This window comes from Rattus norvegicus, chromosome 10 (genome assembly GCF_021556685.1).
Source record: "Rattus norvegicus strain SHRSP/BbbUtx chromosome 10, alternate assembly SHRSP_T2T, whole genome shotgun sequence".
Taxonomy (NCBI): domain Eukaryota; kingdom Metazoa; phylum Chordata; class Mammalia; order Rodentia; family Muridae; genus Rattus; species Rattus norvegicus.
In genome coordinates, this window is record NC_141543.1 from 7,200,707 (window position 1) to 7,212,755 (window position 12,049).

General features: G+C 42.0%; 1 protein-coding gene across 3 annotated transcripts in view; it reads left to right on the forward strand.

Annotated features, from left to right (window-relative positions):
* Mrtfb (myocardin related transcription factor B) overlaps positions 1 to 12,049 on the forward strand; it is a 165,724-nt gene that overhangs the window by 108,375 nt on the left and 45,300 nt on the right. For all 3 annotated transcript variants that reach the window (NM_001427624.1, XM_087569215.1, XM_087569216.1), the window contains 4 exons: positions 5,499 to 5,564; positions 7,373 to 7,428; positions 8,912 to 8,987; positions 11,569 to 11,730. In NM_001427624.1, coding sequence (NP_001414553.1) covers positions 5,499 to 5,564; positions 7,373 to 7,428; positions 8,912 to 8,987; positions 11,569 to 11,730 — 360 coding nt within the window. The remainder of the gene's footprint in view (positions 1 to 5,498; positions 5,565 to 7,372; positions 7,429 to 8,911; positions 8,988 to 11,568; positions 11,731 to 12,049) is intronic.

The window sequence follows — 12,049 nt, forward strand, 5'->3', positions numbered from 1 at the left end:
CACTTTTTATTTGATGAAAATAGAGCAAGTTCAAAACACTTATATTGACATAATTTGGGTTTGGGGTTTTTTAACAAGAAGTTTTAAATTAGAATTTCAAAATCATTCTCCTTGTAGAAATTAATAGGAAAGATCATGAATGTTAGCCCTGAGAGAGCATGAGACACAGTACCTCAGAAAGAGTCAATAATAAATCTTTCACCGTGATGGAGGGAACAGAAAGTTATTCATGGTCTCACATACCTGTTGCAACATCAAACCATGATGCCGTGCATACACACAGAATAATCCTTTTACCTTGCAGTCATGCTGGGTGCAGAGACCATCAAGGTACCCTCCTGTCTAGAAATTTAAATTTAGTGAATGAGGAATTAACTTTATGCACAAAACCCCACCAGAATATTGTTATGCAAACGTTGGAAACAAGCAGGTGATAAATGATGGGTACTGAGAGCTATTTGACACCATTAGCAGATACAACCTGCAGCTGAGACTACATCATAGTCTCCTCACAGTGTAGAATATAAGACAGCAGAGCGCAAAGCACAGAAGCAGAGGCTGTGCCAGAGGCAGCCATTGTTCCGCCCCTTTGGTTCTCTTTCTTTCTCATTTTCTTTTTTTTTTTTAAATATATTCCATTTCATTTTTATTTCATCAGTTTTTTCTTAAGATTTATTCATTTATTATATATAAGTACACTGTAGCTATCTTCAGACATACCAGAAGAGGGCATCGGATCTCTTTACAGATGGTTGTGAGCCACCATGTGGTTGCTGGGAATTGAACTCAGGACCTCTGGAAGAGCAGTCGGTGCTCTTAACCGCTGAGCCATCTCTCTAGCCCTCTTTCTCATTTTCTTGTTTAATGTGACTCAGGGCTCAGACTAATTAGAGAAGGATGTGAACTGTGCATGAGCAGATGGACTGCACCTTCATCTGCTACCATCGACAGAGTCTGTGCACAGCCCTTTAGTGTTGTACATTTGGACATGCACAGTATTTGGGATTCACGCACTGAGATTGAGGCTTTCAAAGAGGATACAGTGCTGCTTGTATATACTTTAGCGTGTCAGCACTTCCCGTTACTTTTAGGAGAAAACAGGTTTAAGCCCTGTTCTGCGTTTAAGGATTTCTCAAGGGACAGTGTAATAAATTGCTTTAGTTCCTTGTTTCCAAAAATAAAGGCAACCTCTGCAACTATTCAAATGTGAATTTGATTTTACTTCCTTACATCTTGTGAAAGATGTGAGCATACAGTTAGTGTGCGTAGTGTGCTTTCTCACCAGAACTCCATGTCACATGTATTCTTCTGCCTTCAGGCATTTGCACTCAGTGTCAGTCAGCTTACTACCAGCATGCAGGCTGAATGTTAGGAGCCCATTAGTGCAGTTCGACGTCTCAGAGAGGAACAGGATATGACTCTGAGGCACACTATCTAGACATGAAGCCCTGGACAGGAAAACAGGCCTCTCACACACCTGTGCCATCCATCATAGGACAATATGCCAGGCTGGTATGCAGTCTAGGATCACAGCGAAGGGTACAGGACTTCAAGGGGACAAGTAAAATCCAGTGCTCTGGGACTTTTTCCTCCATGTGGATGGAACAGCCTTGGAGACTCTAGAGAGAGGAAGGCAACCTTTCCTGACAAGATACCTCATCCATAGCCACAGAAACTTCCGCAGTCAGAAGGTCAGTCACACCACCGTCTTAACAATCCTTGTTCCCTTCCACAATCCCTGAGAAACACAATAAACAAATCCTGCCCTACCTCTGCCTCCCAGTGTGCTGCAGCTGCCCACAGTCATTTATTCTTTGTTGGCAAGTGGAGTACTAAAAGGAAATTTGCTATTTTCTAAAATTATTAGTCTGTACTAAGTGTACTTTATAACTAGTTCTATCAAGTTGTTCCTTCTTGGTTGTGTTTAATATGAGCAAATACCATAGTTGTATTTTAAAATTCACCAAGCTTTGCAATGTACTGAGGCACCTCATGTCTACCTGAGTTTGTGTTAGATACTGTGTATCCCATACTGTTCACATTCTGGTACAGACAGAGGATAAAAGAGCTAGCAACCAACAGACAGAATGTAACACATTACTCTCAAGTCTGCCTCTTCTCCAGTCTTGTCCTTTCTAATGTCTTTGCTTCAAAATAGTTGTCGTATTATCAACTATACTGATGCTTTTCTAGCAATCCCGTGCAGATTTTTCTAGCAGCCTCATGCAGATGCCTTAGAGGAGCTCTACATGGTCTTCTTTGGAGGAAAGTTATACAAGGAATTTTAAGAGTTAAATCATTCTGTTCCCTTCAGTCAAAATGACCTAGGTTGTGGAGGAGGTTGCTTATTTATAGGAAACTGGATGAAAAACACATGGGAGTTATGTGTAGTTTTTGTTTTAGCAGTTGGTGGTTGGTGCTTCTGCTGTGTGGTATGAGACATGTCTGTCTGCTCTCTGCCTCTGGTTCCTGGCACACAGCTCCAAATATGCTTTCCTAGGTGATGGGGTTGGGGGCTGAGCAAGCATCTTATGCGAGCCTTGATCTTAGCCCTCATGCACAGACTGCTCAGTGTTGCCAGTGATGAAAACATTTGGAGTATGCTACATGACAGATAGCTAAGGGCCCTAGATGGCTTCTGGGTGCCTTTAGTTTCAGGAAGGCACAGATAAAGTCAGAGAAAGGACAGAAGCCCAATGAGGGACCCCAGCCCCAACCCAGTGCACCTCTTTCATTGGTCTCTTCCTGAGTTGTGGCCTTCATAATAAAGCAGCAGTCATAAAGTGTCAAATATGAGGAGATCCTATAGTAGCCTAGGCTAGTGGGTAGTATTTGAAAGTTAGGGACTCTAGAAGTCTGACCTTCACTCTGAGTATATAGGATCAAATTTGATTGGAATTGTTAGATACCCAGTTGTTATCTCAGATAAGAAGATGGGGAGATATGGGGAAAGACTGTAAATTTACAGTCAGGAGTGTTGGTGTAAGGAACCCAGGAACAATATTCATTCATTCATTCATTCATTCATTCATTCATTCATTCATTCAATGTGGTAACCTCACAGCAGGTGCATCACACATGTCAACACGAGTGAGTTTCAATCTTGAAGGACCCAGGACTGCATTCCTGCACTTGTGGGCTCTTGAAGCAACCAGTGTCCACTCAGAAGGGCCTCTGAGGTGCACAAGCTGTTGTCATGGTATTGGCTTGCAGACGGAGTAACTGGTAATCACCATCCACAAAAGTCATTGTGCAGAAAGTGTTCTCTGTTCAAAACATGCCTCACACCGGCCTGTCACACGGTGCAGTTTGGGTTTTCCGTTGTTGTTGTTGTTGTTGTTGTTGTTGTTGTGGTTGTTGTGGTTGTTGTTGTTGTGGTGGTTGTTGTTGTTGTTGTTGTTGTTGTTGTTGTTGTTGTTGTGGTTGTTGTGGTTATTGTGGTTATTGTGGTTGTTGTTGTTGTTGTTGTGGTTGTTGTTGTTGTTGTGGTTGTGGTTGTGGTTGTTGTTGTTGTTGTTGTGGTTGTTGTGGTTGTGGTTTTTTGTTGGTTAGCTTGTTGGGTTGGGTTTGTGTGTGTGTGTGTGTGTTTGTTTGAGACAGGTTTTCTCTGTGGAAGCCCTGTCTGTCTTAGAACTCACTCTGTAGACCAGGATGGCCTTGAACTCAGATCTGCCTGCCTCTGCCTCTTTGTGTGTGTGTGTGTGTGTGTGTGTGTGTGTGTATGTGTGTGTGTGTGTGTGTGTGTGTTTCTGTTTCTGGGGGGCATTGGTGTTTCTAAGACCTTTCTTTGAGGATCCCTGGGGAGCAGAGAAAGACAATTTTGCTGGAGCTTCTCCCTAACATTGATTCTTTGAACTGGAGTAACAAACACCCTGTCCCTTTGTCCCCTCATTGCTTTCCTAGGGACTCTCCTTGCTGTGACAACCTTAAGTACTACCCAACATTAGCTTCTGTATTTCTTTAAGAAGAAGAGGAGGAGGAGGAAGAGGAAGTGGAGGAGGAAGAAGGGGAGAGGGGGAGGAGGAGGAGGAGAAGAAAGACAATGACCAGTGTTAGAAATCGGTGTACTTGCTGTTTAAGCTGCTTTTACTCGGCTATCGCTCTCTGTAACAGTTTTATATCAACTGTTTCAATTCTAAATTCAGTATCAGTGAAACTCTGTGGTCCAAAAACAAAACCCCAAGTCACATTTCTGTGTTCAGTCCTCATATCTTGATAAGTTGTTTGTATGAGCCACAGCACAGTTCCGGGCTCTGTAGCATAAGAAAGGACCCTGCTCTGTGGTATTCACAGGACCTCCAGCAGTCAGGACTGTGGCGGCTGAGGTACATGAGGGTCTCCTGGAAATGGGGGGGATCAGTGTGTTGCACCCCAAGCCTTCCATTCCACCTCCATCTCCATGTTGCCCAGCTGCCTTCTCTCCCTGCTGTTGAGAAGCACACGTGGGTGACTTTAGCATGTTGCTGTCTTCTCTCCCTGCCTTTGAGAAATACAAACAGGTGATTTTAGCATGTTGCTGACTTCTATACAGACTCTGAATCATCCTAATCATAATTTGAAAATGATAGCAAAATAGCTTAAAATAACTAGGGAAAAGTTTTCAGTTTCATTTGATATGTTATTTTTTAGATAGACTTGGTTTGTTTTTTTTTTTTAATTGAATATCTAGAAAATCTAGAGAAAAGGAATCTCCTTGAAAAATCGGGGGGGGGGGTGGCAAGTTAATTTTTATTTGACAAGCTAGATATCTACATTTCCTAATGTAGGCCTTGTTTCTACCAATTCTCACAGTTTCCTATGTATTAAACAGCGATGCCAGTTAGTTGCAGGTTTCTTAGACTTGTAGGGTGAAATTTGGTGTATGATTATACAAACACTGCCTTAAATTCAAAACTTAGAAGTTTCTCTCTGACCTAGTTTGTATGCACTCAAACACCACTAAAGCTCCTCCTTTTAAATTATTTCCTTGTCGAGAAGAATTATTTCCTTCTAACAAGCCAGTCTTTTCTTAAAGTAAATTGTTATTATTAACATAGGAAACTGTCGGGGAATGTTGTCCTTGCTCTGAATGAGGTCTCCTTTGAACAAGTCAGAGTGTGTAAGCCTTATTTGCTCGAGCACTATGTTAAATAGGAAAATACCTAGCATTTGTCATTTAACTAAACAAGAGAATGGCTGAGTAAATTTAGAATTGATCAACAAGCAAAATCACTAAGTTTTTTACAACTTAGTGCCAAGTAATATCTTCTCCCTCCTTAAGATAAGGTCTCACCTGTAGTTCAGAATGTCCTGAAACTCAATGCAACCTGTCTTAACCCTCCTGCCTTGGCCCCTTGAGAGCTGAGGTTACAGATGTGGCCACCACACTCAGTTGCATAGCTGATTTCCTTCTCATTGGATAGTGAAGTGGGTGTTTAATAATGACTCAGAGTGTCCTTTAGAGCTGTGGGCATTGGGTTCTGTGATTGTTAATAAACTCCAGCTCTTTCCCTCTACAGTGCTCCAGCTGAAGCTGCAACAGAGGAGGACAAGAGAGCAGCTAGTGGACCAGGGCATCATGCCACGTAAGAACAAGTTGCTGTTGTCTCTGGTGTGCTGGGACAGGATGGGCATTCCTGAGGAGAGCTTATCCTGCCTCCTTCAGCCCTTGAGGTCTTTTTGCAGGTGTATCAGGAAAGACAGGGGTCAGCATGGCCCGCACTGGAGAACCCATAGAATACATTTTAAAAACACATGCAGCTTATAAAATGAGCTTGAATTTTATACTAGTAAAGAATGCCTCTAAGGCATTGTGAACTGTGAATTTTAATGTCTGTTTAAGTCTTAAAATTGTTGAATTGATAATACCATTGATACATCTGAGATCAGACTTGTAAGAGTAATGGGGTACAATTAATTCGTGACTTCGTTCTACTTAAACTTAATCCGTGGGCATTCTCCTTGATAGTAGGCCATGCTCTACCTAAGTACATGTTTGTCTGTTGAAAGTAACAGAATGCTGTCTACTACAGTTAGTGCAATATTTCTGGCCTAAATACAGTTGTTTCCTTCAATAGCCTTTTTTCCTTACCTTTAACCACCAACTCTGGAAGTTTTAGAGGGGAGAATGGTTGTTTTTATATACCGTAGAATTATACATCTGGATTATCTGTTATTATTTATCTATTATTTAGTGTTTAAAAATTAACTTTAAAACACTAAAAATTACAAAGCAAGCATGTTTCCAGTCCTGTAACTCATTGCTAGCCCAGAAAACTTTTTTTTTTCTTTTTTTCGGAGCTGGGGACCAAACCCAGGGCCTTGTGCTTGCTAGGCAAGCGCTCTACCGCTGAGCTAAATCCCCAACCCTTAGTGAAGCTTTTTTTTTTTTTTTTTTTGGAGCTGAGGACCGAACCCAGGGCCTTGAGCTTGCTAGGCAAGCGCTCTACCACTGAGCTAAATCCCCAACCCCCTTAGTGAAGCTTTTATAGACTACTTATTATCTGTCTTCTAAATATCTTGAATCCAGCTGTGGTACCCCAAAGACACTTTGGTAATTTGCCAGGTGTTTCCACTGCCACACTCCTCTCCCAGGCAGCATCAGATAATGGTGCTTAAGGTATTACTGCTAGATCAGCCCTGACTGGCTGTGGAGAGCTGGTCTGTCTCCCATCTACTGACCTAAGTCCATGGTTCTAATGTACCTGCTATTACAAGGCAATGCTGGATCAAGAGTTTTCAAAGATGACATACGGAAATGTAAGCCCCACTTCCCCTTATGCTGAGATTCTAAAGGAGAATACTGATGACTAACTAAAGGGTCATATTTTGTGTGTCGCTCTGTAGTGTGCTACAAAGAACATGACACTTTAAATTTAGAGTATAAGATGTAAATCCCTCTTGTTGACCAACATTTAACTATATGACCTCAGGGACTCACACACTCTGAACTGGGGTTCCTACCTACCTTTCAGGTTATTCAGGAAACCAGCAAGACTCTTAACTGTGCTTCACCACAGCCAGTTATGAGTTCTGAATAAATGGCACCTCAGATCTATGAGACATGAGTGCTGTGTGTCCCCTTGTTCAAGTTTCAAGATCACATGGACTTTGTTTAGTAGCACATATGGGCACAAAGAACAAAGACCTGTGACAGTTCCTGGGCCACAAATTGTATGCCCTGGCACTTACAGTTATTATATGGCAGTTCTGTTTGAAATGGCCACTTGTTTTATTTATAAAGGATGTAAGTGGAGTGGGTAGTGTTGGAGAGTGCAGGTGTGTCGGTGTCTTATAAAGGAGCTGGTAAGCAAGCGTCAGCACGGGTGTGCACTGAGGATTAGCAGAGTGATGAGCTAACATGGAAGCCCTGTCTGTGCTTTTTCCCCAACAGCTCTGAAGAGTCCAGCAGCATTCCATGAGCAGATCAAAAGCCTGGAGCGAGCCAGAGTGAGTGATCTTACTTTAAAGCCCTCATTTCCCTGCCGCATCCCAGGCACTCGTACGCTAAATAGATCACTGCAGAACATACACGGTGTCGCCAAGATGCCTGATACAGATAGCATGTGTTCTGGGGTAGTTCCTTAGAGACTTTCAGAAAGTGTAAGACAGTTAAGTTTTGTTCCTTTAAAATCAGGAACTCTGCCAGAAGTGATGACTCAGTCAGTAAAGTGTTTGACATAACATGGGGGCTAAGTTTAATTCCCAGCACCCATATAAAATAAGTCTGGACCTGCCAGTACACTTAGGGGCCTAAGGCATCATTTGCTAGCTAGCCAGTGTAACCAACTTGGTAAGCTCTAGTTTCAGAAAGAAACCCTAGCATACAACCCCCAAAGAGTGGAGAGAAGTTGAAAAACCGACACCTGTCATCAGCCTCTGTCCTCTCTATGCACACACTCACAAGTACACATACACATGCATTACCCCACATACACGCACATAAATAAAAAACAAAACGGTAACAAGTTTTGTTCATGTGTTTTCAGGGCTGCACTGACTAGCTTTTCATCAGCTTGACAAAAGCTAGAATCATCTGAGAAGAGGGATCAATCGAGAAAATGCCCCACCACATTGCAAGGCTATAGGGCATTCTCTTGTCTGATGGCTGACTTAGCAGAGCCCACCCCATTGTGGATGGGGCAATCCCTGGCTGGTGGTCCTGAGTTGTATAAGAAAGCAGTATAGGGCATGAACATATAAAACAGGCAACAGCCTCTGCTGTGTATTAATCTTGTAGAGGGACAAGGAAACCACATGCTTCTGAAGGTCCTTGGCTGATTTCCCCGTGGGTCTGTGCCACTGTACATTTGCCCAAAGACTGAGAGCACAGCTAAGTAAGCATGGTGCACTCAAATGTGTTCTTGAAGTGGCTCCTCTGCACTCACACATCATGTGCGTGCCTAGTCCCATTATGCACAACCATTCTTTCTGTTTTCCCTGGGGGGGACAACAAGTCCTGTTATGCAGTATGGAAATACAAATACTATTTAAATTCCTTAAGACTATCCCCAGAATGCAGTAACAAATAAGACCTGTTGCTTGAGAATTGAATACAGGATAAAGTACCTGAGAATATGAACACAAATAAAGTATTATTTTTAAGAATTTTAATATTTAAATAAGTTTCTACTTTTCTAAAGTATTACCTTTATGTAAAGGGATTAAACCTTATATTTATTTAAAGTTTTTCTTAAAATTTTGAGCTTTTCTCAGTTTAACTATAAAACTCTATAAAATACTTACTTTATAATAATGTACTGCAAACCCCTGGGTGATTTTGGAAGGCTACACTATAAACGATGTGCTAGATGACAGTTCTCCTCAGTACTAATTTCTAGTCATTCTCTTAAAGATACAACAGGGTATGTAATTTACTTTTAAAGAAAATCTAAAACTACAATGAATTGTGAACAATACTTTTCTTTTTCAGACTGAAAACTTTCTGAAACACAAGATCCGGAGCCGCCCAGATCGTTCTGAGCTGGTCAGGATGCACATTTTAGAAGGTAAGGGGGTTGTGTCTGTTGAAGAACAGTGAGGTACCTATTATTTTTCTTTATTCCCATTTTAATAATGCTTTACCCCACAGGCTTACATCCTCAAATTGGATATCACCAAGAAGACTCAAAACTGAAGCTCTGTGTAGGATACCTGGGGAGCATTTGACCTCCAGGGAGTCACTTGATTAACCAGAGGTTCTGCCAGCTGCCTCCCAGGTCCACCAGTACTGTCCTTAGGACATTTCTGGTACAAAAGACTTGTCTGTCATCTTCTCTGTCTAGCTTAGATCTCATTGATATCTAGTGAAGGTGGTGTCCACACTTGTTTCTATTCCTCTTAAATACATCAGTCATGACATGATCTGGACTGTCTCCGATCACCTCTGGGTGATCTAGTCTTAGCCCCTGGAGGCAAGACAACTTCATTCTATTTCTGCAGAATACGTGACTCACATGTCTGTTCTCTCTGAGTCAGCCATCTTGATAGCCAGCTTCTCTGGCTTCTACTTCCCTTATCATTCTGCTTTTATAACTAATTTTCTAAGCAAAAGTCAAAACAAAACAAAGAAAAAGAAAGAAAAAAAGCTTGATCCTTGGACAGTCTCATGCTTTAAGAAGAATCTAGAAACCTCTCAGACACTTGGAGACAGTTGTGAGGCAGAGTCTCTTTTCTCTGAGTCTAGTGACAAAAGTCAAATGATCTTCACATGCAGGATGGTAGTTCAGACACAGCCAAAGATGCAGTTCTTGAAGAGCAATAGGTAACTGTTAGAAAGCTGTGCATCCCCTTGCTGGATGCTTGGAACCAAGGGCCTAATAATGAGCAAGACAAAACTACCTGCCTTCCTGTATCCCTAAAGCTGTGCTTTAGGAGCAGAGGCAAACGGGGACAAACAGGTAGCTGTGGCTGAGAAAGACACAGGCTGATAACTGCAGTAGAAAATGCTCTAAAGGAGTATGAAGTACCGCACTGGCCTCCATAAGCCGAAAGAACATGTGCTTCTATGTGTCCTTGACCTGAACAGGAGGTGCGATGGGTGCCTTTCTCCACTCTGGTTTGTGTTTTCAGAAGTCGTCTGAGCTGAAAAGCTTATCAGAGCAGTGTTGGAGTAGAGCACTGCAGCCATCAGGGATCAGTGACTGCAGCAAGCCCTCCACTAACACAGCAAGGAACAATAACGCGCGTAAGCACTCACAAAATGCTGTCGAGAGTCAGAAGGCAATTCTGACACTAAAAGATGTCATTAATAGAATTAAATTAAAAATATCTACTCCAAATTCTCATTTATGAAAATAAAAGAAAGGCCAAAGGGCTGGAGAGGTGGCTCGGCATTTAAAAGCATGTTGTATTGTTCTTTCAGAGGACACTGTTTGGTTGAATACCGAGGTCAAACAGCTGACAACCTCCTGTAACTCCAGCTCCAAGGGATCCACTGCTCTTTTCTAACTTCCCTGGATACCAGGCACTCAAATGGGGCACGTACACCGTGCGGGAAACACTCATACACCTATTTTTTTTATTATGAGTATATATTGAAACATGAATTCTTGAGCTGAGATTTGAAAAATGAAAAAGACTATATCATCATTAACTTTTGAATTACCTTAAAACCACAGCCATATTTTGGCATTAACCTAATTTGATTGAATTGGGTGTTTGGTAGGGTCGAGTCTAAATTATTTTCTGAAGTTCAACAGCAAAAATTGAGCCTTGGCTTCATGGAGGTATAGGGGACGTGAGACAGACAGAAACACACTGACCTGCTCTGCTCTGCTCCTACTGTGAAAGGTTTTCTTTGCTGCCTTCACTTAGATGGTGTGACAGTTAGAAGGGAGACAAACAGAAGGTTCTCCTACTGCGAGCTTCACAGAAGCATTGAAAACATCAATGTGACTGGCTTCTCCTGTCTCCTGTATATAGTGTACCTTCCTATACAGCTCAATCTATGTGCTTCACCTCATAAGAGCTCAGAATCAACTCAGAATTTGGGGTGTTAATTTCCCACTTCCTTTTAAAACAGCATAAACATAGCTCAAGACAAGGGGAGGATATGTTAATGAATTAATACCTGCTCCAGAACTGACAGAATGAAGCAGAAAATTTGGAAGAGTTAGGGTGGCTTTGTGTCTGTTGTAGCAACTCCATCATTTTTAAGTATATGAGATGAGTATATGAGTATATGTCAGTTAAGTATGATAACTGACCCTGAGACGCACACATAGACGGATCAATCCAGGAATATGAATCATAGCTCTCCCCAAAATAAACTTCTATACTAAGATTTCACGCTTCCTCCCTTTCTAGGAACTGCCTTTCCAGTGGAGCCAAATGAGATCTCTGGGCCACATTGGCTGTGTCTCCCTGATAACAAGTATTGTAACAAATGTGACCTCCTACTGTAGGGGCATGGTGCCAGTTTCCATTACCAGCCTCAGTTTGTGACTCTTGTGTGTTCCACAGACAGGTAGCTGGCCCACTCTGAGACACCACATGTACCGAGCACTCTCGACCATCACTCTAGCCTCCTTGAGTCTAACCCTGTTCAAGCAATTTAATTCAATTACCTGGCCATGCTTCCTCTTCCAGAAACATTTGCAGAGCCATCTCTTCAAGCCACACAGATGAAGTTGAAGAGAGCTCGGTTGGCAGATGACCTGAATGAGAAGATTGCTCAAAGGCCTGGTCCCATGGAGCTGGTGGAGAAGAACATCCTTCCTGTAGATTCGAGTGTCAAGGAAGCGATTATAGGCAAGAGTACCACTTTGGGTCTTCTGGGAAAGCACAGGAGATGGAGATAAAACAGATCTGACTAAAGATGCTAACATCAATCAAGGATGTTGTTTTCTGAGTCAGCTAGAAGCTGATGGTCATCTAGTGGTTCTTTGTTATAGACTAGGAAATGGCCTCCACTGCAGTGAGTATGGCCTCCCATTGTAAGCCAAAGGACATCTCATGCCATTATTACATTTCTAAGGTAAATTACTGTACTGTACTGTTTCATTTCTACTCTTTTAGATTGGTAGACTGCATTATGTCTATTAGAAAGCTAATTAGCAAGGAGAGTGGA